This window comes from Gopherus evgoodei, chromosome 1, assembly GCF_007399415.2.
Source record: "Gopherus evgoodei ecotype Sinaloan lineage chromosome 1, rGopEvg1_v1.p, whole genome shotgun sequence".
NCBI classification, from domain to species: Eukaryota; Metazoa; Chordata; order Testudines; family Testudinidae; genus Gopherus; species Gopherus evgoodei.
Window position 1 is genome coordinate 227,376,494 of NC_044322.1, and position 26,946 is coordinate 227,403,439.

General features: G+C 43.4%; 1 protein-coding gene across 1 annotated transcript; it reads right to left on the reverse strand.

The window, feature by feature from the left end:
* Positions 1 to 4,478: 4,478 nt before the first annotated feature.
* On the reverse strand, positions 4,479 to 26,936 carry RAD51AP1 (RAD51 associated protein 1). Its single transcript, XM_030538608.1, is given in 13 exon segments — positions 4,479 to 5,221; positions 5,223 to 5,262; positions 5,264 to 5,297; positions 6,454 to 6,588; positions 6,591 to 6,608; positions 9,551 to 9,606; positions 9,608 to 9,704; positions 10,076 to 10,228; positions 11,648 to 11,734; positions 12,897 to 13,006; positions 14,840 to 14,981; positions 16,386 to 16,435; positions 26,703 to 26,936. Coding segments are annotated over 13 exon segments (993 nt in total). The 5' UTR covers positions 26,723 to 26,936; the 3' UTR covers positions 4,479 to 5,170.
* Between the last annotated feature and the right edge of the window lie 10 nt (positions 26,937 to 26,946).

Here is a 26,946-nt window from a genome sequence, read left to right on the forward strand (position 1 = left end):
CCAAGATTTTGCCATTTTGAATCTAGTTTTTATAAGCATGCCTGGGATCAATGCTACTGTTAGGGCCAGAGCAGCTGCATGGTGTTTGTGGCAGTGGAATTCTGCAGATTGTATCTATGATGTATTAATATTCTATATGACAAACTGGCATCTTGTTGGTCATAGTGACCAAACTACCCTCAAAGTCATGCAAATAGTTTGCTAATTTGCACGTGAGCTTGCAATTGTATTGTTTTTTATTTCAATCTGTAGGATGATGGTAGCCAGATTGTATATAGCTCTGAATACAATTCCTTGTTACTCTGGAGTGACAATCATCCTTTGCTTCAAATGGTCAGGGTCTCCATTTTATGCATTATCCAGTCTTTTTTGGCTACTTCTGTATCCCTTTATAAGTTGGGGCACAAAGGAAGCAAAACCCTTCATAGCTTGTGCATGTTCACACAACACTCCTTTGTTGTTGGAGCATGTCCACAGTTGGTGCTCTAGTATCCAGAGAGCAGTGCACTATGGGTAGCTATTCCTGTGTAGAAGCTGCTAGGAGTTGTGGGAATGGGGAATGGATACAGTGCATCATGGGTGCAGGCTCACCCATCCCTGATACATTTTTCTGTTCCATCATTCTGACTACATTCCGACTACATTTCGTGCCATTTTCAGTAGCCACTGTAAACTGTGTGCCTGCCATCTCTGCCTGAAAGCCATGGATCTTGCACGCTCTCTAGTCTTGTGATAAGTGCTATGAACACAACACGACTGATCATGCAGTATTTCATGATCTGCAAATCTGACAGGAATCTGTGGTGCTGACCCTGCTGTGTGCCATGGAAAGAAACAAATCCAGATTACTTTTGGCATTCATGGAACAGCTGCCACATGGTGGACCGTCACTATTGGGCTTGGGAAACAAGCAACTGAGTGGTGGCAGCAGAAGTTTCGGAATGCACAGTCACTTTCATGGAACTGTGTGCGGAGCTCACCCCTGCCCCACAGCACGCATACACCAAAATGAGAGATGCCTTCTCGGGGGAGAAGCACATGGGGAATCACTGTATGGAAGCTGGCAACCTCCAGATTGCTCCCACCTCAGTCATGAATCAGTTTGGAGTTGATAAGTCCACTGTGGGAGTTGCATTCACACAAGTATGCATGACCATTAATCACATCCTGCCAAGAAGGACTGTGACTCTGGGAAATGTGTGTGAAATAGTTAATGGATTTGTGGCAATGGGATTCTCTAACTGTGGCAGGGTGACAGATGGCATGCATATTCCAGTTCTGGCCCCGGACCATCTTGTGACAGAGTACATCAGTAGAAAGGGCTACTTCTCTATGATATTGCAGGCACTGGTGGATCACTGGGGTCATTTCACTGCTATCAATTTGGGGTGGTCAGGGACGGCACATGACTCACGCATCTTCAGGAACATTGGCATGTGTAGCAAGCTGCAAGCAGGGACCTTCCTTCCAGACCAGAAGATTCAAATGGAGGTGGTGAAATGCCCATAGTGAGCCTGGGAAACCCAACCTACCTCTTACTCCCATGGCTCAAGAAGCCATACACCAGAAACCTTGATAGCAGCAAGGAGTGCTCCAACAAAAGGCTCAGCAGCTGCAGAAAGACCATTGAATGTGCCTTTGACAGATTAAAGGCTCATTGGTGCTGCCTTTTTGGCAGGTTAGACCTCAATGAGGAAAATATTCCCATGGTCATAGCAGCCTGCAGTGCTCGGCCTAACATTTGTGAAACTAAGGGGGAAAAGTTCCCCCAGGGGTGGAGTGTTGAGGTGGCTCGTCTGGCGGCTGACTTTGAGTAGCCAGATACTAGGATATTAAAGGGACTCAATGGTGGACTATTTGAATCAGGGAGGCTTTGAAGTAGCATTTTGACAATGAGCCCCAGTAATGTGTCTTTCTATAATGCATTCAGCAAGGCTTTGTTTACTTGCCGCCTGGAATGACCCTTGTAATGACTGCTTCTTGAGCGTGATTAGTAGTCTGCAAATATGCCAATTGCCTCTGTGTATGAATTCCAGCACCAACCACTGTGTGGAGAAAAAGATTCATTTTCTATGAGTACATTTTTATTAACAGCAATAACGAATACATAGAATTCAATGTATTGCAAGAGAAATGACACTGAAAGAGCACTCTCTTAAGGAGGCTCTCATAGCTATTTGGTAGGTCCAGCTGTCATTAGGCAACCTGTTTGCAGGGATGGAGTGAAAGGGTTACTGCAATGGGCTGGGAACATGCAAAGAATGTATGTGGGGAGTTTGGGAAGTGGAAGGCATGGCACGGCATGCAGTTCTGTATAATCTCTCTACTCTCTTGGAGCATTTCACAATCACCATCGTCATCCTGCTCAGGTGGCTGGTAGTATATTCGTACTGATATATTCTTATTATTCAAGGATGGAATTTCTATCCCTAGAGATTCTATTATACAGTTTGAGTCATTTAAGACTTACTATATTTAATTTCATATACAGAGACACTCCCCATCCCCAGCACAACTTACTCTGTCATTCCTATATATTTTGAAACCCTAGTAGTACCATGTACCATTGATTATCCTCATTCCCACCAGGTTTCTATGACGTCTATTATATCAATACCCTCATTTAATACCAGGCACTCAGTTTCACCATCTTATTATTTAGAATTCTAGCATTTGTATGCAAGTATGTATAAAATTAGTCACTTTTTAGCTAACCGCCATTGTGATGTAATTGAATGGGATTCTTTTTCATTTGACTGTTTCTCTTCAGTTCACACATGTACTTGATCAACTTCTATTTTCCCATTTTACTAGGATGTAGAGAATCCTCGTTAATATATCCTCCCATAAGGAATGTCTCTGTCTGAATCATATGCTCCTCCACATCTGTTGGCTTTCCCCAGCCCTTAGTTTAAAAACTCCTCTACCAACTTTTTAATTTTATTCTGCCAGCATCTGGTTTTGTTTGGTTTAGGTGGAGCCCATCCTTCCTGTATAGGCTCCTCCTTTCCCAAAAGGTTCCTCAGCTTCTAATAACCCACAGTCCTCCTCCTACGACACTGTCTCATTCACACAGAGACCCTGCAACTCTGCCTGTCTAAACTGGCCTTACGCATGGAACTGGAAGCATTTCAGAGAATGTTATCATAGAGGTCATGGACTTCAATCTTCAAGCTGTGTCAGTCCCAGGACATTAGAGAGACAAAATGAGTGAGGTAATATCTTTTATTGGACCAACTTCTCTTCGTGAGAGAGAAGCTTTCAAGCTTATACAGAGCTCTTCTTCAGATCTGTGTAAGATTGAAAGATTGTCACTCTTACCAACAGACGTTGGGCCAATAAAAGAGATTACCTCATCTTGTCTCTCTGTTAGGATTAGGGTCAGTGATCAGAGGTTCTTTTGTTCTGTTTTAAATAATTTTGATGGGATTGTCAAACTATAGCAAACTGAGCTAAATACTGTGTTCTTTCTTCATTTATACTCTCACCCCCTTTGCTTTTTATTAACAAAAAAAGTATTGTATTAACGCTAGACCCCAAACTATACCATTACTTATGACAGAATATACAAATATTTACGACAGAAACCAAATCATGGCATGCAGTGAACATCTTGCTGTGAATGCATTTAGAGCTCAATACATTGCATAAACTACTGAAAGGAATTATATGTCTATCATTGACGGTCCAGTTTTTATCTAACATTGCCAGAGGGATGATTGAGGCACCCGGAGGTCAGGTGACTTGCCTAAAAAATTGAATCTATTACATAGAACCAAGAATTCCTCTTAGTTATTCCCAGGAAACCATTAACCTCTTCAGTTCTTAAATCCACAATAAATCTTTTAGTATCTTGTTTATTTTTATAATCACATTGTACTGCAAAAGTATAATTATATAAAAGGATTAATTACAGTTAAGTTATAGTTTACTTCAAACAGCATCATACGTCACAAAATTATATTCAAATATTATTCTGAACAATTGGGTATTTATCCCTTTAATGCCTTTGCCCCATATCCCATACTGAAGGGAATTAAGAAGTTAAAAACTATACTCTATTTGCAAATGATTCACTGACTCATTACCCAATCCTTTGAATTGTTATGAGGTCAAATTCATCCCTTGTGTTGGCACAAACTGACTTTTGTGGGAGTGCACCTGCTTAGACAAGATCTGCTTTTGGTTCATTGACTCATCATTTCTAAATTAAGGTCAGGTCCTAGTGGTTCAGTAACTACCATTCCAAAACTATATGAAAATCTATTTATTGTGCAATAAATAATCATAAATCCCTTGATTTTGCAAAATTTAAACATGTGCTTAACTTCAATGGGTTTGGATTTGTCTCACAACTAGTTCCACTGACTTCAAGGGACTAATCACATACATAAAGTAATGCTTACATATTTGCAGGACTAGGGCCAAAGTTTGTGAGAAATTTTCAAATGCATAAGGCAGCTACTATTACAACTAGCTGTCTACAAAATATATTTTATTTTACTTTTTTTTAAAATACAATTTTCTAAGCAAGACATTATACATTCTTAGCTATAAAATCCACACAAATACAACTATCAGTAAGTTTTAACAAGATTTGAGAATCAACTTTTCTGGACCGAGAGGAACAATGATTTCACTTACTAAAGGGATGCTTTAATTGGACTATGAACAGAATGAATACTAAAAATTTGGAATTCAAACTGTAACTTTAAGGTTACATTAAGAATCCATTCTATATATTTAGATCCATAATTGATAAACTGCTTTTTAGATTCTGTTTTTATGCAATTTAAAAATGTAATGCCTATTTTTTTTTCCAAAAGAGGCCAGACATCAGAAGGATACAGTCTCAAATATACAATCTCTTTCTTTGGGCCTGATCCATCAAGGTGCTGAGCAACCTGAGGTCTAGTTGATTAAGTAATATTATTCAGCAGCTGAAGGTGCCCAGCACTTCACTGGTGGTACACTGCACCTTGAAGGATGAAGGCCCTTTATTAGTAACAGACAAGCAACATTGACAGCATTTCCTCCCTCTGAATGAACAGTTTAATGAATAGTTTTCTGCTCATTTGTTTTCAACCCTGTTTAAAAACACAGAACCCTACCACACACCCAATTCTTTCCAACAGTAGTCCTTCAAGTGAGAGACGCTTTCATAGACCATTCAACTGCTGGCAGCAGCTGGGTGCAGCGGTTTCACTCGTGCTAATCTGGAACAGGCCAAGTCTGAGACCCTGAGTAGGTGATTTAACTGAATTCCTCCAAGTGGTTACTACTGCATCCTGAGGCAGCTGAAAGCATTTTAAAACAAAACAAATGTCAGAAATTAACAGAAAAATTGTCATCACTAACTTACAAAAAAGTTATTACAGAAGAGCTAATTAAGTCTCCTCTTATGGAAACTGCAGAAAGGCCTGAACAATTATTGCAGGAAAGCACATAAAAATAAGGTACGTTGCCAGTGGGAACATACTTGATAGCTACAGCAGAAGGATGCAAAATCTGTAGGAGACAATTTTAAGGCCCCCGCTACATGTAACCTCAGAGTGACACCAATACATTTCACTCTGCTACCATAATACAGCATTTCTCAAAATATGGTCTGCTGTACACTTGCTGGTGCTCTGCAGAGCATTAGCAGGGCTCATGGTCCTATATTCCTTCAGCTTTTTAAATCAACTGCTTTTATAGATATCCTGTCTTTATTGCCATGAAGAGGCAGGGTATATGTAAAAAACAACAGAGAACAAAAAGCCCATAGCCTAGCAGTTTACATTAGAGGCCGCTGCTACACAGGACAGATACTACGAGTCTCCCCTACAGGATCTGCTCTGCCTGAAACTGTGAGTTACCACTCAGAGCCACCAGCAGGGGCAGGACGTATGACTGGAGGATGAGCATGGAACTAGGCATTTAGCAGCATATGTAGTAGAAAAGGAGGAGAGTATGTAGTCACGTGCAAGGAAAGAGGACCAAGCATAAAGGATCCACATGCAGAAGAATAAAACAGAAAGGTGAAAAAGCAAGAGGCAGTAGCAGTGTGATCTAAGTTTCCAAAAAAGACCAAACACTTTTCATACTAAAGACAGCTACAAATACACAATACTTGCCCACTATTATTTCTGTAAGGAGCAAATAGTGCAATGCAACAGGGATGCTGGACCATCCTTAAAAGACGAAACGTCCACAATCCGTATATTGTGATTCGGCCACGCTATTGGGAAAAACTTGAGCACCTTTGTCCTTTCAGGAGAAAGTTATTGAGACAGCTGGGAAGTGGGCAAGTTAATTTTGTGTGGGAAAAGTGACTGTAGGACACAGAGATGAGTGGAGTAGCTCATGATTTGATGAGGAGGTACTCATTCAGAAATATAAATACTTTAGAGAACACCTTTTTAAACACATGTAAATAGGTATATTTGTCTACAGCTATCATACTGCATATACCTGGTGGTATCCATTTGGGCTTCTTCTTGTCTGTTGAGGGACTTGATGCGTATAAAGGTTCTCCAACAGGTTCTGGAGAACTTGATGTCTCCTTCAATGTTAACTGAGATTTTGCTTGGATTACCCGTGGAGAGAAACTACTGGAGTCACTTTGGCTGGAAAACAAAAAAAAGCTTTAGAAAAATTGCTCTTTATTAAAGAAATCATACGGCACAAAATTACTGTGCAAGTGAGGATCATTCAATTCAAAGAAATACAGGTGGATATGTCTTAAGAATCATGCCTTCCAATCAACGCAGGTTCATTTATTTGAACAGGTTATAGCCTCATATTTATTTCTTGGTTTAGAAGTAGGCACTTATCTCGTTACTGGCACACGATGTATTGTAGAACTGCATGAAAGGACAAGCTAACACAAATCTGCCATAAACTACAAGAAAAAAAACATTTCCCACACCACAATTAAACTGGTTCTGTAATATATGATTTAGCTGAAGCGTTTGAAACTAAATCACAATAGCAGGTCTGATGCATAGTTATTTAACACATATGTAAGAAATAGTTTTTTAAAAGGTGTTGTGTGATACATATGGTGGTTAAAGAGACCACGGTGACCCTGTAACTCAAGTGTGGTAAATAAATATCTAACTATGCTACTAATAACACTGAAGATCATTAAGGCTTTGATTCCCTGTAAGCAATCATTGTGGGTTCAGGGACCCACCAAGCCAGATGTGCTCATACGATAAGGACTTAAATGTAAAATAATGTATAAAACCTAAATTAATCATGGTTATGTTTTGGGGGTTTTTTATTAAAGGGATACAGTCAAATAAAAAAGAGCAAGTAAAAAATCACTTAGAAAAGTTAGATGCCTGCAAGTTACCGGGGCCTGATGAAATGCATCCTAGAATACTCAACGAGTTAATAGAAGAGGTATCTGAGCCTCTAGCTATTATCTTTGGGAAATCATGGGAGACGGGGGAGATTCCAGAAGACTGGAAGGGGGCAAATATAGTGCCCATCTATAAAAAGGGAAATAAAAACAACCCAGGAAACTACAGACCAGTTAGTTTAACTTCTGTGCCAGGGAAGATAATGGACCAGGTAATCAAAGAAATTATCTTCAAACACTTGGAAGGTGGTAAGGTGATAGGGAATAGCCAGCATGGATTTGTAAAGAACAAATCGTGTCAAACTAGTCTGATAGCGTTCTTTGATAGGATAACGAGCCTTGTGGATAAGGGAGAAGCGGTGGATGTGATATACCTAGACTTTAGTAAGGCATTTGATACAGTCTCACATGATATTCTTATAGATAAACTAGGAAAGTACAATTTAGATGGGGCTACTATAAGGTGGGTGCATAACTGGCTGGATAACCGTACTCAGAGAGTAGTAGTTAATGGCTCCCAATCCTGCTGGAAAGGTATAACAAGTGGGGTTCCGCAGGGGTCTGTTTTGGGACCGGTTCTGTTCAATATCTTCATCAACAATTTAGATGTTGGCATAGAAAGTACGCTTATTAAGTTTGCGGATGATACCAAACTGGGAGGGATTGCAACTGCTTTGGAGGACAGGGTCAAAATTCAAAATGATCTGGACAAATTGGAGAAATGGTCTGAGGTAAACAGGATGAAGTTCAATAAAGATAAATGCAAAGTGCTCCACCTAGGAAGGAACAATCAGTTTCACACATACAGAATGGGAAGAGACTGTCTAGGAAGGAGTATGGCAGAAAGAGATCTAGGGGTCATAGTAGACCACAAGCTTAATATGAGTCAACAGTGTGATACTGTTGCAAAAAAAGCAAATGTGATTCTGGGATGCATTAACAGGTGTGCTGTAAACAAGACACGAGAAGTCATTCTTCCGCTTTACTCTGCACTGGTTAGGCCTCAACTGGAGTATTGTGTCCAGTCCTGGGCACCGCATTTCAAGAAAGATGTGGAGAAATTGGAGAGGGTCCAGAGAAGAGCAACAAGAATGATTAAATGTCTTGAGAACATGACCTAGAAGGAAGGCTAAGGAATTGGGTTTGTTTTAGTTTGGAAAAGAGAAGACTGAGAGGGGACATGATAGCAGTTTTCAGGTATCTAAACGGGTGTCATCAGGAGGAGGGAGAAAACTTGTTCACCTTAGCCTCCAATGATAGAACAAGAAGCAATGGGCTTAAACTGCAGCAAGGGAGATTTAGGGTTGGACCATAAGGAAAAAGTTCCTAACTGTCAGGGTAGTTAAATACTGGAATAGATTGCCTAAGGAAGTTGTGGAATCTCCATCTCTGGAGATATTTAAGAGTAGGTTAGATAAATGTCTATTAGGGATGGTCTAGACAGTATTTGGTCCTGCCATGAGGGCAGGGGACTGGACTCGATGACCTCTCGAGGTCCCTTCCAGTCCTAGAGTCTATGAGTCTATGAATTAAAAAAAATCATGCCTCTGTCTGTTCATTTTGATTTTACTTGTTACACCTAAAACTGATAATTACTCTAACTTAAAGATTAAATAATTATTTCTAGGGCTGTCGATTAATCGTGGTTAATTCCTGTGATTAACTAAAAAAAATGAATTGCTATTATTTCCCGTTTTAATCACACTGTTAAACAGAATACCAACTGAAATGTATTAAATATTTTGGATGTTTTTCTACATTTTCAAATATGTTGTGATTTCAATTACAACACAGAATACAAAGTGTACAGTGATCACTTCATATTATATTAATCATAAATATTTGCACAGTAAAAATGATAAAATAAATAGTAGTTTTCAATTGATCTCATACAAGTACTGTAGGAAATCTCTTATTGTGAAAGTGTAACTTACAAATGTAGATTTATTTTGCATAACTGCACTCAAAAACAAACAATGTCAACTTTAGAGCCTACAAGTCCACTTATAGAGAGAGTCCTTCTAAAAACATTAAAAGTATTAGTAGCACGTGAACCTTAAATTAGAGTGAATAAATGAAGACTTGGCAATCACTTCTGAAAGAGTTGCTGACTCCTGTTGTAGATTCACACTCTGGCTGCATATTCACTAACTGTTTGTTTAGACAAGCCCTGTACTTTTTGCTGATTACATCAAGCTTTACCTGTAGCATTAATTCTGGATTTGAGGGGGTTCTTTTCTTTTCTGTTTGGACCTTTACTTAATTTCTTTCCTTTTATTTCTTTAGTTTCTTCTTTTTGCAGCAAAGTCTTCATCATCTTCCTCACTGAAATCTGAGCCACCCTCTGATTCCTCATCTAAACAGCAGAAAAAAATATATGAGGTTTGACATCTCTTTTCTAGGAGTGCAATTTATTGTTGGCCACCCTAGTTTTCTAGCATATTCTGAACAAAAGGAAACCATGTTTGGAGTCCTAGGCTAAAACACATTGAAGATCAAATATGGATGAATAAGCTCAACTGACAATGTCAAAAACCTGGCCCTTAGCTTTGGTCTCTTGAAATGCATTCAAGACACAACACTAACAACAAATTGTTGTATTTCAAAGAGGAACACAGGTATAAGATTGAAAACAGTACACATTTCACTGAAAATATTTCTCTCTCAGAATAATTAGACATATTCAAAACATATCCAATAGGAAATATTTAATAGTAGATAACTTACCAGACACAAACTCTGGCTCATAGTTATGAGCATGGTCTCCCTCATTACTGTCATCTATCAGTAACTTCTGCTGTGACACAGCTTTAGATGCTGCTTTTCTTTGCCTATGGCCATCTGTGGGGATATCACTATCAACTGTGACCTGATCGGGGCCTGCAGGATAAACATTGGTCTTATTAACACAAGTTAATAAAGGGACTGGTTGCATGCTTAATAGTAAGTAAGTACTAAGTGTTTTGCTGGACTGGAGCCATAGTTTCCACTACGGATTCTGAGTATTGTATATACTCGATCATAAGCCGGAAAATTTTTATAACCTGTTCACAAGCCAGCCCTATAATTCGGGTCAGCAACTTTGGCTCCCGGGCCATCAGGGTAAGCCGCTGGTCGGCCGAGATGATTTGTTTACCTTGAACGTCTGCAGGCACAGAGGTAAACCTAAGTAAACAAAGTGTCCCGGTGCGCCAGTGGCTTACGCTGATGGGCCGGGACAGCAACTGGTGGGGAAATTTTGGGGCGGAGAGAAGCTGGGAGTCAGGGGAGTAACCCCTGTGACCACTCCCCACATGACCCCACCCCTAGCCCGGGACCCCCACACTCTCACCATCCCATCCTTTCCCACCTTATCTGGGGAGGATGTCTCACCTGACTGGAGCTGCTCCGGCAGGGCAGCATGGTCACAGCCTGCTCCGGTGGGCCAGACCAGGTGGTGCGGCTGCAGCATGTTCCAGCGGGCTGGGCCGGGTGGCACAGCTGCAGCGTGCTCTGGCAACGTGGCCACAGGTTGCTCTGGCGAGCGGGGCTGAGCAGTCTGGCTTCAACCTGCCAGCCCCGGACCTGCAGCTGCTTCGGAGGCTGGGGGGAGAGCAGCATGGCCAGAAGTGGAGAGACTCTGGTCCCGCCTGTTCCCGTCTGGCTCTGCTGCCTCTCCTTGCTCCCTCTGTTGTGGGGAGGAGCTGTGTACCACCTCTCCCTCTCTATAGTCATTCATAAGCTGACCACCCCCTTCTCCGGTGATTCCCTTTCTTACTAAAAAAATTTGGCTTATGAACGAGTATATATATATATATATATTTCTGGAGATCATCATCCAAGTGCACAGTATCTGAGCTTCTTCAAACGTCTGTAATTCTCATTTTGTTTTATCTTTTTAAAAATTGCTCTGATGAGTCCTTTTTGCAGGTAAAAGTTGGCAATGCTATTCTGGAATCAAGGTGTTAAGAGTGAAAAGTCAGGGAATTGAGAGTACTTAGATCTTCCAAGGAGATAAGCCGTACCTTAAAATATTTGTGCATGCATATGATGCATGTGGCTTGTTCAGTGTTCACTTCTTGATGATAAATTGATAGTTCAAAAAGATCATTTGGAACTCAATTCTTACCAATTTTAAGACAAGAGCCAAATTTAGATCTAAACAGACTGAATATACCTTTCAGACCAAAGCATATCTATACAACTTAAAATTGTTTTTATTCTCCAACAGTTTTTACCTTCACTTTCCTGAAAAGAAACACTCTTACACGTAATATATATATATATTTACATATACAGACAGACACAAAAATAACTTACCTAAGAGACCACTATCTGCACTGCAGTCAGAGAGGAGGGAACTGTTATCTACACTTTCTAATTCAATTGCTGTACATTTTTTGATGCCTATATTTGAAAAAATGCATAAAATATTAGCATTTGAAAATTAGCACTATAAAGACTCAGGATATCAAGAAATGAAAGTAATTTAGCCAAAACAAGCTAAACTCGAGCAGATTCCATATAAAGCTCTCTTTAGGAGATAATGATGTCATTATTTTTCATCACAGAAAAGCTGCAATGTAATATATTAACTTTGACCAGAATTACAGTTGCCATACTGTGATGGGCTGAAATAATTTGTGATTTTCTCTCTTCTTTAAAATAAATGGAATTGCATTATATCCATGTTCACTATAAGGAAACAATGTGCAGACAGCACAGTACAGTGTTGAGGAAGAGGTTATAATATGGAGTATAAATGCAATTAAAACATTTTATCACACTTTTTTTTTTAAATTTTAACTATGTTTTTCTCCTGCCACACATTTTGGAAACAGAGAAAATGCATGTAATGTTTAGTAATACTTCTTTGTAATTACAGATCTACATTCCAGTAAAAGATTGGACAAAAAGATGGCATTATTGTGGAAAATCCACAAATTTTGAGTATTGATGCAGATTTTACTGTACACTCCAAAGACTAAATTTGCAATTGTAAAATTAAGTCTCTAATACATCCGCTTGCAAAGATCATCATCTTTTGTCAGGGATGGACAGTGTCCTCAGTAGTGTACATGCACCATTAAAACAGCTTCCGCTCCTCATTATTCCAAAGTCTAAATCTGCAGATTTTGAGGACTGCGAGACTTCATGGGCCCAATTCAACTGTCATTGAAGTTAATGGAAATTTTACTACTGACATCAATGGTGAGTTGCATCAGATCCTATGAGACAAAGTTAATATTGTTCTTGGAAAGTTTAATCAACCCAAGAGCTTTATATTTAGGATAGTCAAAGACTGAAACTTAATCTGTATAATAAACAAGTGATTCTGGTAGGTTTTTTTCAAAATTGCACAGCACTGCTTAGCATTAGCACAATTTGGTATGATAAACCTCCTCCCATCAACGAATAAAAAGAAATTTTCAAGTCTTCTCAATTAATTTATTAAAAGAAAGGATACAATATCAGCACAGTTATAAAGCAACTACAAAGGATGCCAAATACAATGAAGGAATAGCTTAAAATGGGAAAAGCTGAAATGCATTTTAACTGTAAAGAGAACCTTGTTCTTGTGAATCTTGTACTTCAAGGATGTCTGCAGATGGTTCTTTCACTGATAAGGCTAACGCAACTTCTAAATCTCGCTGGTAAAGTTTGTCATCCAAGGCTATCCTGAAACAAGTAAAAAACATCATAGGAAAAATGTTTCCAGCAAATCTAGTGAATATTATTTTCACGAACTGAAGCAATGCAAAGCTACTTCTGAACAGCTACTCATTAATGTAATTATAAATCAGTACTTATGCAGGAAATAATAAAAAATGTTACAATACATAATCTGTAATTTACTGCATAACAAATGAGCACAGGTTTGTGAAATTCACTTGATATAACAGAAATACTTTGCATTTACCAATATAGAATGCTTTATGTCTTCAAAATGATGTACACACATTAATTATCAATAACAGACTGAAAAAATAGATTTCATTTGTAGAAAATATCCTATTGGTATGGAATTCTACATAAAATATTTTCTGCCAAAAAAGTTGTTTAAAATAAGTTTTATTTGACTTTTATTAAGATGTACTTCTTAATTTCTGTAAACACGAGCTGAACTTTTGTTGAAGCCCAAAGTTTGCTCGTTTGAACCTTTCACTGTACTGCACCTTTAAGCGGAGGGAGGAGCTTGCTGGAAAGAGGGAATAGCACTGGGGGATGGAGTGGGGTGAGGCTCAGAAGCTGCTGCAAAAGGGGAGCGAGCCAGCGAGGCAACTGGCTGATTCATCCCAGGGGCTGGAAGGGCTGGGGAATTCAAAAGGGGCAAGCCCAGCGCAGAAAGCCCCTTTCCCTGGACCAGATGGAGCAGCACCTGCCTCCCTCCCCTGAGGTTGCAAAATACCAGTTTTGGTCAGAACCTGCTGTGGGAATCAGCTAGCCGCTCCTTTCTAGGAGGGTTGGGAAGGAATTTTTCCCTCACCACCCAACTGACTTAGATGGAGTGGGGATTTTGTTTTGCCTTCCCTTCACAACCAGATTGGCCTAGGTAGAGTGGAGGTTTTTTTCACCTTCCCCCATAGCAGGGTCAAGGAGGGTTTTGTTATGGTGAGTAAGGAAAGGTGTTAGACTATTATGTTGCAACTCATTATGTAAACGTGGGGTGGATGTCGAGTGCAGGTACTCCATAGGGAAGGGATACAGGGACAGACTGTATGGTACAGAATGTACAGAATGGTTGGTAAGGGACTTAAAAAGGAGCTGTTGTTTAAAGGAACAGAATGAGTGATGAGGGGTATTTGGGGCTCCTATGACTGGGAGCAAACCCCCTTTTCTCATAGCCTACCTTAACCATCGTTGAGAGTGGGTGGGAAGGGAGGATGGTAAAGTCCCAGCAACGGGTTGTCTAGGGGACCTGGCTGGAAAAAGTGGGGGGCAGTTGGAAGCCCCCCTGGTAGATATTGAATGAACACGAGCTACCTGCACTGTACACTTCTATCTGCCAGGTAGTCCCAGGCATCTAATAATGAAGTTGCAGCCCGATTAAAACCATGTCAAGTGTCGCCTGTTCACTTTTGTATACTAAGCCTATAGGCCATACAGTGTTTTCATGTACTATACTGATGGGTTCCCTAGAACTATAGATTAGGTTAGTCACAAATTTACATAATTTAGATCACAAACCTGCACTGGACCTATGCAGGCAGATCTCTGCACCAGTGTAGAGCCCTGTTGAAATCCACAGTGCTTCATGTCGGCAAAATGGTCCACCTAGCGGACTGTGGTGCAGGCACTCTTGTCATTAGACATTATTAGATTATCCTTCACTCATTAGTGAGCAAAAGAATTTGATAATAAATCTTAGACTAATATGCTAGACCTTTATTTGTAGTTATTTAAACTATACTCAAGGAAAGTGTAAAACTTGAGGAAAATTAAGAAATTGAAGTGTTGTTGAGATGAAGCTTTTCTATTGCACACAACTAACTACACGTCATTACCTCTTACCTTTTATTGGGTGTTTTCTTCGGCACTGTAGTCACCTCTCTGTGTGGCCTTTTCTGCTTCTCCTTTTTCTCTCTATTTGTCTCTGTAGGTACTACTCTAGATTTTTTTTTTAAAGGTGCAGGTACACAGGCAAAGTCTTCATCTGTTTACGAAAACATGTGCAAGTTAGAAATAGTTTAGCCCATACAGTGCAAGTTTCTCCAACAACCACGAAAAAGTCTCTCTCCTCAGAAAATGTATTTAAATCACAAATATAAAATATTCTAAAACATTTATGTTCTTATGGCTCTCATCTGAAACTATTAAACCAATTTTCAGTCTCATAATCAGATAACAGATGTAGCTGTAATGAGCTTTGAGATACTCTTGAACAAAAGGTACTAGCTAAATGTAGATCATAATCATAGTGAGACCTGATCATTCTCCCCCTTTTGCAGCAGCTTCATGGTGGTGAAGTCCATAAATGGCTATTAGCCAGGATGGGTAAGGAATGGTGTCCCTAGCCTCTGTTTGTCAGAGGATGGAGATGGATGGCAGGAGAGAGACCGCTTGATCATCGCCTGTTAGGTTCACTCTCTCTGGGGCACCTGGCATTGGCCGCTGTCAGTAGACAGATACGGGGCTAGATGGACTTTTGGTCTGACCTGGTACGGCCGTTCTTATGTTCTTACTATTTCTAACCATTTTCAAGATGTAAATATTCAAGTTAATTAATTATTATCAATATGAGGATAAAGTTTCAATCTCAAATGTGTTCTCAGAGTTCTCATTCACTTGAGATTCAAGTTCTTCTGGCAATTGAATACCATTCAATATACATCATTCTTACAGTCCTTGGTCTTTTGGAATCTTTTCCTTTTAATGATTCCCATTCTTAATGATCTCCCCCCTTTCATTACACTGCCATTCTTAATGATCTCCCCCCTTTCATTACACTGCCCCTTACAAAGTATACTTCTTTAGTCCTCCAAGGCCCAAACTGGGAACAAAGACTGAAAATCGGGGATAACAGACTAAAAGCAGTCCAAGAATTTTAAAATTTTGTCTTTAGCACAATTTTTTTTGTATAACTACGATGCAAAAAATTGCAATAAAAATAAGTGATAATATCAAGTTTGAATGGGATGGAGGTGAGAGAGGCATGAGACCTCTGCACAGATGGTCCTAGATTTCTGCAGATCACTGTGATTTACAGAAAACTCTGTGGCCTGTTCCATGGAAGGACATGGAATAGACCACTATCCCTCTGGAAAAACGTCAGAGAAATCTCTGCGAGAAAAACCTAGCAGAGCTCTCCTGCCCCAAGTCGCCTCCTACAATTTTTTTTTTCTGCAAGAGGGGTTGAACTAACCCAATATTATGAACAGGTCAGCAGTGTAAATATCACTGCTATTGTGTAATATCCTTATAATATGGATTGTACTCTAACAGGGCCTGAATTTGATTCCACTGAAGCCAATAAGAGTCTTTTCACTGAACCAATGTTTTAAACAAAGCTATTGCAGACCTTAACTCTTTCTGGTGTGGATAATAGTGGACCACTTACCATCATTTTCAAAGTCCCCAAACTGTGAATAATCAACAATTTTCTTATTCCTGTGACAAAACAACACACATTATTAGTCATTCAACACAAGAACCATTGTTTGTTAATTTTAGTTTCTCAGCATTGCACTAATTCCCCTTTTCAAATCAGTCTCTATTCATATATATAGTTAGTCATTGCTATCATATAAACTATAAGCTCAATTCAACATGCGTTAGTGTCCAGCTACTCAAGTATTTTGGCAGTAAATGGCTTTTTGTTGCCAAGTTGATTTATTTCTTCTATGTACACAATTTCTCGTGATAACTATTTCCTTCTTTAAAAAAATCTTATAAATCACATTATTGTCTCGTACAGTCATTTGAGATGTTTTCTTCATGGTACTTTTAGATTTTGTTTCCTAGACTAAATTGTAAGATCATACTATAAATATTACTATATGCAAAGACTGCATCATCAAAACTTTCAATACATTACTTAGGCCCTTGATCCTGCAATGAGTTACATACCAGCCAACTCAAGCCCACATGGAGATCTGTTGACTTTAATAGGATTTCTGACAAGCACAGGGATCTGCCTGCCTGCACAGAGCTCATAGCAGGATTGGGGCCTAAGATCTGATCCACAATATATTTATTCACTAGTGACTCAAACCTGCTGAGCACATTCAACTTCATTATGAGTGAGGACATGGAAATAATAGGTATTTAGGAGAGCAATGTGAGAAATATAGACAAAAAATAACAGTACAAGATAATGAATCTGGAAAAAAATCAGAAACAGATATTCAATGAAAGGGAAACACTGATCCTACAATGACTTCAGCACAGGTACACGGATCTGCCCATGCAGAGCTCATTGTGGGATTATAGCTTAGAAAAAAAAGCCAGTGTCAAAACTGGGGTCTTTATGTTCATTTTCTCAGACTGAAAGCTGTTTGGGGACAGGTGCAGATGCTAGAGTGTTGCAAGTCTTATAAGTCCTTCCCCATCCAAGATAGGGAAATAAATAACAGCAAACAAGTTTGGATAAATGTATGATTATATGTAGTGTTGTTGTAGCTGTGTTATCAGATATCAGAGATAAGCTCACCTCTCTCAGCGACAGAAGTTGGTCCAATAAAAGATATTACCTCACTCACCTTATCTTTTGCACATACATAAGCAGTTACTTGCAACCATATGGCACCTATCACCAAAGTGAGTGGAGAACTGTACATACCTTAGATGCATACTTGCCTAACATCAAGCTTTTAGGAGGGCTTCTCAGGCCTGGTCTACACTACATAGGTTGACGCAAGACAGGTTACATCAACCTAACTGTGGAAGAGTATACACTTACATTTCACTCCACAAATGTAACTGCCCCATTAAGCTTTGTGTACACTACACAGTTTTGTTGACAAAAGTCAGCTTTCGTCAGCAAAACAGTGCGGATATACGCACTGAAATGTTCTTCCCATCAATGTAACTCCCCTACTCTGACAAAATAAAACCACCTCCACGAGAGGCATAGAGCATTTTGTGATCTAGTTAGTGTGACTCAATGTCCGTCTAGACACTGAACCTGCTTATGTTGTCCGAATTGGCCTCCAAGAGGTGTCCCACAATGCCTATCACGACCGCACTGGTCGACAGTTTTATCTCTGCTGCCCTGCAGGAACACAGGCATGTATCCTTCAACTGATTGAAGGCCTAGGAATTTTTGAGATTCCTCTTTCTCTTTGCTCAGCATGGACTGTTCATACAGCATCTTCTCAGCTGACCATGCCGGCTTTCTGCAACAGAGGCGCTCCTGCCTGGAGTACACCAGACCTGTTGGATCTGCTTGATCTGTTGAGAGAGAAGGCTGAGCAGTCACAGCTTCAGTCAAGTTGTAAGAACTTTGATATCTATGGACAGATTGCTCATGGCCTGCAGAAGGGACAAACAACAGTGCCATGTTAAGATCAAGGCACTAAGGTGGGCATAGCAGAAGGCAAGGGAGGCAAACTATCACTCTGGTGTAGCACCAAAGATAAGTCACTGCTAACAGGAGCTGGATGCCATCCTCAGCAGCGACCCTACCTCTACTGCCCAGAGCTCAATGGATACTTTGGGGGGCTGGAGGCAGCAGCCAGCAGAGTTAACCGCAAGGACAAAGTGGTAGATCAGGAAGTGGCGTTGCGGGAGGATGTGGGACATGTGACAAAGTCGACTGGTGGCATTGCAAGTCAGGACCTATTTTTGACTCCAGGGGGGTTTAGTCAGTCCCAGCACTGATGCCCAGGAAGCACCAGATGCATGCTTTGGTAAACACACATTTTCCTTTGATACTGCACAGTGATGTGAGATTGAGGTCTCATTTACTTTGTTATATGGTAGAAGGATAAGGGACAGAAATTACTAACAGAGTCTATGCAGCTAAGTAGTGGGGGCCTGGCAGAAAAGTTTGTTAATGTCTAAGGAATCCTCCATACAGATCTCTGGGAAGCTTTCATATAGGTACTCTGCAATCCTCTGCCAACGATTCCTTGGCAGAGCTACCTTGTTTCTCCCCCGCTGTAGGAAACTTCGCCGCACCAATGAGCAATTATTTCTGCAGGGACCAAAGTGGCACATAGGCAAGCAGCATATGGACCCGCCCTGAAGCTGCATGCATGCAGAAGATGCACCGTTGAATCCCGGATTACCTTCAGGAGTGAGGTAATCGGATTTGATTACTCCAGCCTGTGGAAAAGGGTGCTAATACTCAGAATAGTCTCTCTAGACACATATAGTGATCCTCTTTGCAAACTACCCAGAATTTTTGTCCCTTCTTGCCCATTCCCTCTTCCTAACATCTTCCCCTCTCCCCCCCATCCACCTCTGCTGAACTCACCCTATTTGGGACTCTTGTCAAGCTGTGTGCTAGCCAAGGGACAGTGAGAAAGAGGTATATGCGACTATTGTGATTCACAGTTGTCAGTGCACTCACAATATTGTCTCTGTTCTTTGTTTCCTTGGCTTCTGCAGATGTTCCCTTGAGGATCAATTCCTACACCCCGGCAGAGCACCTCCATCAGATAAGGAAGAGAACCAGGAGGAGTAAAGAGAATATGTTTTGCAAGTGCTGCAGTCAACACATACAGCAGATAGCAAAACAAGATCATGGAGGGAAAACTCAGGCTGGACAGTCTAGAAAGGAGACAGGGGCAGGAGCAGATGATAGATGGACATGAGTAGATGATAAAGCTACTAGAGAGTCAGCGTGAGATGCCCAAGTCCCTCATAGTGCTGCAGTCTGAGCACATCCATGCATGACTCCCCCTACAGTGAATTCAGACTGCTGTTCCATGCCCTCTCCCAAACTTCCACAACACATTCTCAGATGTTCCCATTCCGTCGCAGTACCCCTTGCACTCCACCCCTAGAGACTAGTTTCATGATGAAAATTTGAGTTACACACAGCTCTGAGAGCCTTAATGGAGAGACTGTTCCTCATTGCCACGTCCCCCGTGTACAAAAAAAAAAATATGTTTTATCCTTTAATTAAAGTATAGTCTTTGAAACAAAATGAGTCTGTGTGTCATGCACATAGTAGTTTCTGTGAAAATTCAAATACACTGGCTATAAGTAGAGGAATATTTACTCACTACACTTTAAAGCTCAGGAAGCAAGCATTACAGGAGTCATTCAAGGAAGCAAGTAAACGCTCCTTGGCCGAATGCATCACATAAAGACACATTACTGAGGCTCATTGTCAAAACGCTCCTTCAAAGCCTCCCTGATTCGAATAGCTCCCTGCTGAGCTCCTCTAACTGATCTGGTATCTGGCTAATTAAATTCAGCAGCCAGCTGATCTATCTTAGCGCTCCATCCCTGGAGAAATATTTTCCCTTTGCTTCACAAATGCTATGCAGAACAGAGCAGGCTGCTATGACAATCGGAATATTGTCCTCATCAAGGTCTACCGTGCCAAAGGCACATTCAGTGGTCATTTGTCCCCCGCTGAGCCTGTTGTTGAAAACTTCCTTGCTGCTGTTTAGGTTCCCAGTGTAACCTAGACGGGGGCAAGAGGTATGTGGGGATCCCAGGATCACTATGGGCATTTGCACATCCTCCATTGGAATCTTCTGGTTGAAAAAGAAATTCCCAGCGTGCAGCTTTCTATACAGTCCAGTGATCCTAAAGATGCATGCATCATGAATCTTCCCTGACCAACCCACATTAATGTCAGTGAAACAGCCCTGATGTTCCACCAGCACCTACAAGACCCTGGAGAAGTAGCCCTTTCAGTTGATATACTCTGTTGCAAGATGGTCTGGGGCCAAACCTGGGATGTGCGTGCCATCTATCGCCCCACTGCAGTTAAGGAATCCCACTGCTGCAAAGCCATCAAGTATTTCCTGCACATTACCCAGAATCAGTCCTTCACAGCAGGCGACTGATGGCCCTGCAGGCCCTGCACACTTAGGGCTTGTCTACACTTACAGTTTTGCAGCGCTGGTAGTTGCAGCTGTGTTAGTACAGCTGTGTAGGGCCAGCGCTGCAGAGTGGCCACACTTACAACAACCAGCGCTGCAGCATGACCACATTTACAGCACTTGCAGCACTGTTGGGAGTGGTGCATTGTGGGCAGCTATCCCACAGATCACCTCGTCCCATTTCGGCGCTGTTGCTTGTGGGAAGGGGAAGGAAGTGTGAGGGTCTTTCCGCTTCCTGTTCCAATGCCCCGTGGTACTTTGCTACACATTTTGAGCAGTTCGGCGGCATTGTGATTCTGCAGCGCGATTTCTGCGGTTTTTGTTATAAATGGAGCCTGAGCTGCTGACGACCTTGCTGATGAATGTTGCAAGCACATCACGCATGGCAGTGGAGCTATTCCTTCAGCTGCAAAATGAGAGTGACAGTGACAGTGAGGAGTCAGACGATGATATTGAATCGCCTCACGGTGAAGACAGTAAACTGCTTGTGGCAGTAACAGACGTGCTCAGCTCCGTGGAACGGCACGTTTGGGCTCGGGAAACCAGCAGTCAGTGGTGGGATCACATCGTCCTGAAATCCTGGAACGATGAGCAGTGGCTGCAGAACTTTCGGATGAGAAAAGCCACTTTCATGGCACTGTGTGCTGAGCTTGCCCCTACCCTGCGGCGCAGGGACACGAGATTGAGAGCTGCCCTGCCAATGGAGAAGCGGGTGGCTATTGCAATCTGGAAGCTGGCAACTCCAGACTGCTTCAGATCGGTGGCGAACCAGTTTGGAGTGGGCAAGTCTACCGTTGGAATGGTGCTGATGCAAGTTTGCACAGCCATTAATCGCACCCTGCTAAGAAGAACCGTGACTCTTGGGAATGTGCAGGACATTGTGGATGGCTTTGCAGAAATGAGTTTCCCTAACTGTGGAGGGGCAAAAGATGGGACGCATATTCCTATTCTGTCACCACCCCACCTGGCATCAGAGTATGTTAATCGCAAGGGGTATTTCTCCGTGGTTCTGCAAGCGCTTGTGTATCACCGTGGGCGTTTCACTGACATTTACTCAGGATGGCCTGGAAAGGTGCACGATGCACGCATCTTTAGGAACAGTTCCCTGTTCAGGAGGCTGAGGGCCGGGACTTTTTTCCCAGACCGCAAGATCACAGTAGGGGACGTCGAAATGCCCACTGTGATCCTTGGAGACCCCACTTACCCCTTAATGCCCTGGCTCATGAAACCATATACAGGGAAGCTTGACAGGAGCAAGGACCGGTTCAACTACAGGCTGAGCCGGTGCAGAATGACTGTGGAGTGTGCTTTTGGCCGTTTGAAAGCCCGCTGGCGCTGTCTTATGGGAAGCTAGATTTGGGGGAAAGCAGCATCACCGCTGTTATATCCGCGTGCTGTACCCTCCATAATATTTGTGAAAGGAAGGGTGAAAGATTCAGTGAGGAATGGACCTCCGAGGTTCGACGCCTAGAGGATGAGTTTGCTCAGCCAGAGAGCAGGGCTAATAGGGAGGCCTAGGAAAGGGCTTCAAGGATTAGGGATGCTTTAAGGGAGCAATTTGATGCTGAGAGCCAACAGTAATGTTTGATGCATTTGATGTGCTTTGCTTTACAATATTTAACACTTCCAGCAATAATATAACGTAGTGAAAAAGAAAAAAAATCCTTTATTCAACATACAGTACATAAAAGGCAAGGGGGTTGGGGTGGTGGACTGTACATTCACAGGTTTGAATATGTCCTATTTTGATCACTATTCAATGTCTGCTGCACTTCAGGATTAGTATGCTGCAGGATAATGAGGGTGGAGTGAACAGGGTAAGAATTATAGTTATCAGGGCTGGTAGGTGATCGTACAGGTGTTGGGGGCAGCTGGGGATAATAAGGAACTGGCTGCTGGAGAAAGTTGTTTTGTGGAAATACTGGGGAACAAGAAAGAGGGCTTTGGGAGGGCTGTGGGTTACAACGGTACATATTTGTCTGCATGGCTACGAGAGACTCGAAAGACTCAGTTTGGCGAGCCAGGAGGCTTATCATCTGCTTTGTGGTTTTTTTGGCAGACTCTTGCTTTCTGTTTGCCTCCATTCATGTACACTCTGTCTCCATTCATACATTTTCTCTCTCCATTCCTGTGTCTTCCTACTTTCTCTGTTGTAGTGACTCATAACAGATTTGATCAATTCCTCTTTTGATTTTCTGGGATTCCTTCTCAAGTTCTGCAACCTACGTGAGGCCAGTGATCCGGCTGCAGTAGTCAAGGTCACTAGAAAAAAGAGAGATAGAACCATGTAATACACAGAGGCTACATTGTTTATCATCACACAGTGAAGGACTTTTTAGACTTTTGGTAGCATCCTTCTCACATACCTCACATAACACAGAGAGGGCAGAGAAGCTAAAAGTCATGGCGAGCAATGGGTGAGTGGTTTCCCCCGATTTCCCCTTGGGAGTGGGAATTGACCAATGGGTCACTGGGGTTTATCTGCAATGGGTACAGGAGGTAGCTGGTGTCCTGAAGAGGGGATAGTAGTGAACAGGAAGGTGGTGAGCTGCTTGGGGGGGGGGGGGGTGTTGGGCTTTGGTCCGCGTTCACGCCGTCCTGCTGGGGGGGGGGGAGGGGAGAGAAGCACCACGGTGCTGGATGCCTGCTTGGAGGGGGGTGCATAACACCGGAGCACACTGCGTGGATGCCTACGTGCTGGGAGGGGGGGGTGGGGAACACAGGAGCACACCGTGTGGCTGGCTACGTGCTGGGGGGGGGGGTTAACAACAGAGCACAATGGGCTGGGGAAAAGCGAACCTGGCGCCCTGCACTCAAGTATCCCTAAATTCTCAACAGGGTTTCCTACTGCCAGACATATCACTGCTGCGTGTTACCTGGGAAGAGAGGGAGGGTCTTCTACAGGAATGTGGATACCGCCCTGGCCCCTATGCAGCTTGCCTGTGTGCAGCCATGGTCCCCCCACCCCTCGCTGCACAGTGGATCGGACGAGTTAGCCTGATCGGGACAGGGACCACGGTGACTCTCCGTGAAAGCAAATTGCAAACGCTCTTGCTGCAACTTTTCAAGAGATTACCGAGGCAGATTACAGAGACGTGATAGAGCAAATCAAATGGGCTATTCCACGTTTAGGCATGCATGCAGGCAGCCATACCCAAAACCCTCCTCTCCCAAAACATAAAAATCTACTTACCCGAGCACGATCCTCAGTTTCTTCCTCACCATCAACTTCCTGCTGCTGCGATGGCTAGCCTCCTCCTGGCTTGAGAAGAGCTCCTGGCTGCCTGTGTACTGGGACTCCGGAGTGTCTCCCTCCACGCCAGTAGCCTCACTGTCGCCGTCCTCTACAACCTCCCCCACTTCTCCCTGCTCTGAACTCTCCATCGTGCTCCTAGGATTGGCAGTGGGGGTCACATCCAAGTATGGCATCCAGCTCCTGGTAAAAACGGTAGGTCGTGGGGGGCAGCTCCTGAGCGGTGATTTCCCTCACGAGCTTTGCAGTAAGCACTCCTCAGCTCTTTAATTTTGACCCTGCACTGCAACGCATCCCGTTCATGGCCCCTTCTCATCAAGGACTGCGATATCTGCCCATAGGTATCATAATTTCTCCTTCTGGAGCGCAGCTGTGCTTGCACAGCCTCCTCTCCCCAAACACTTATGAGGTCCTGCAGCTCTGCATTGGTCCATGCTGGGGCTCGTTTGGTGCGTGGAGGCATGGTCACTGAGTGATTGATTGATTAATTGCACTCCACACCTGGCTGAGCAAACAGGAAGGGGATTTTTAAAATTCCCGGGGCATTTAAAGGAGGGGTCAGGTGAGCCCAGGGCAGTGGAATTTGCATGATTACCAGAGAGGCTTCTAAGGTATGCTGGGATACCTGCTTATGCCACGGAGGTCAATAAAAACGCTGGTGGGTGTCTACACTTGCTGACCAGCGCTGGATCACCAGCGCTGGATCCTCTACACCCGAGGCTCGACCGGGTGTACAGCCAGCGCTGCAACCAGGGAGTTGCAGCACTGCCCGTGCTGTGCAAGTGTGTACATATCCTAAGTTGCAGCGCTGTAACCCCCTCACCAGCGCTGCAACTCTGTAGTGTAGACAAGGCCTTACATCACCACAACCCTCAGGATGGACTTTCCAACTCCAAACTGATTTGCAACTGACTGGTAGCAGTCTGGAGTTGCCTGCTTCCACACAGCAATCTCCACTCGCTTTTCCACTGTGAATGCAGCTCTCATTCTGGTGGTCCTTACACTACACGGTAGCGGCAAACTCTGCACACAGTCCAGGACAGTGGCTTTGCACATCCAAAAGTTCTGCAGCCACTGCTTGTCACCCCAGACACGCATCACAATGCGCTCTCATGACTCAGTGGTACTGACCTCAGATAACAAGCAACAGTCAATAGTGTGCAGCTACTCCATAATTGCCAGCAACAATCTTGAATTGTTTCTTTCGACTGCACACAGCAAGGCAGGCACCACAGATTCACCTTCTGTTTCCCAGCTCATTGAAATACTACAGGACCAGCTGCTTTGGGTTCATAATGCTTATCACCAGACTGTTTAGCAGTTCAGAACTGCTTCAGGCAGAGATGGCAAGTGCAGTTTACAGGGGCTATTAAAAAATGGTGCGAAATGAAGTTGGAAGCCCACAGAATGATCAGACAGAAAGAACTACATCATGGGATGATGAGCACAACCCCATGATTAATGCTAAAATTTTGTCACAGGTATTTTGGTAAAAATCAGGGATAGGTCATGGGCAATAAACAAAATTCACAGAAGCCTGTGACCTGTCCCTGACTTTTACTAAAATATCCCTGAACAAATGCGGATGGAGAAGATGGTCCAACACCCACAACTGCTGGGCTCCAGGGTCCCCCCACTGCCTAGGGCGGCTGGGAGCTTCAGGGGGAGAGAGGGCAGGGACAGGGACTGACAGCTTCAGCTCCAGCCCCAGCCCCACTTCCCTGGGGCTCAAGTGGAAAAAGTCATGGAAGTCTCTGGAAGTTTCAGAACCCATGACCTCTGTCACCTAATCATAACCTTACCCATCATGCACTGTGATCCATTCCCAGACCTGCCAGTGGCAGAAAGTGGCAAATTGCACAGTGAGATAACTACAAGGCAACACTCTGTCCATGCAAAAGATCTGATTGTGAACATGATCTGACGACACAAAGAGCGTTGTACAGATGTGCACAACTGATGTAATTAAAGCAGCTTATGATCAACATAACTTAAGCCAACTTAACTCTGTAGTGTAAACATGGCCTTAGTAACACCATTTCCCGAAGTGGTGCAGAGTCACAGTCAATGTAACATCAGTGAAGACACTGCGTAGCTTACATCAACTGTAACTAGCTTTCAGGGGCCATCCCACAGTCCCCAGGCAGAAAGTACAATCCACCCAACGCTCCCAGTGAGGCCCCGCACCGCGCACACACACCATGCAGTAACAGTGGCGGGGCCATGCTGACATCACTGAGCTAGACAGAGCGTCAGACTATCAAACCCCCCCCCGGCCACAGGCGCTGACAGTGACCAGGCCGCCAAGAGAGGCCAAGGGCTACGCTACAGAGGAGGAGCCACATGACCGTTACCCCCGGCCGCGGCGCTGAACTGCCCCCGGCAGACGGAGCCACCCGCTACCAGGGGTGAGTGAGACTCAGGCTGCGTCCTGGCTCGGACAGGCCTGACCGCAGCCCGCCGGGCCGGGCTCTGCAGGGGGCGGGGGCTTGTCACAAGCGACCCCCCCACCCCAACAGGTGGAGGCCGCGGAGCTGCTCCCGCGCTGCCCCGCCCTGCAACGGTCGGCGCCGCAGGGACAGCGCCCCTGGCCCGCGTGCGCTCGGGGGAGGGGACCCACCTCCTGACCGGCCGCTCCATCGCGGTGGGGCGGCGCTGACTTCCCCACTAGTCTGGCGGGCCGCTCCTCTTCCCGCGCGCGCTCGCGCCGGCCCGGCACATTCGTCACCGGCACAAAAAAGGAGGCGGGGCCCGAGGGAGCAGGAGAAGGCGAATCTGCGGCGCCGGATCCGAAGGAACCGCTCGGCGCAGCAACCCCGCCCCACTGTCCAAAAGCCTGGACCAGCTGCTCTCCCCGCCCGCTG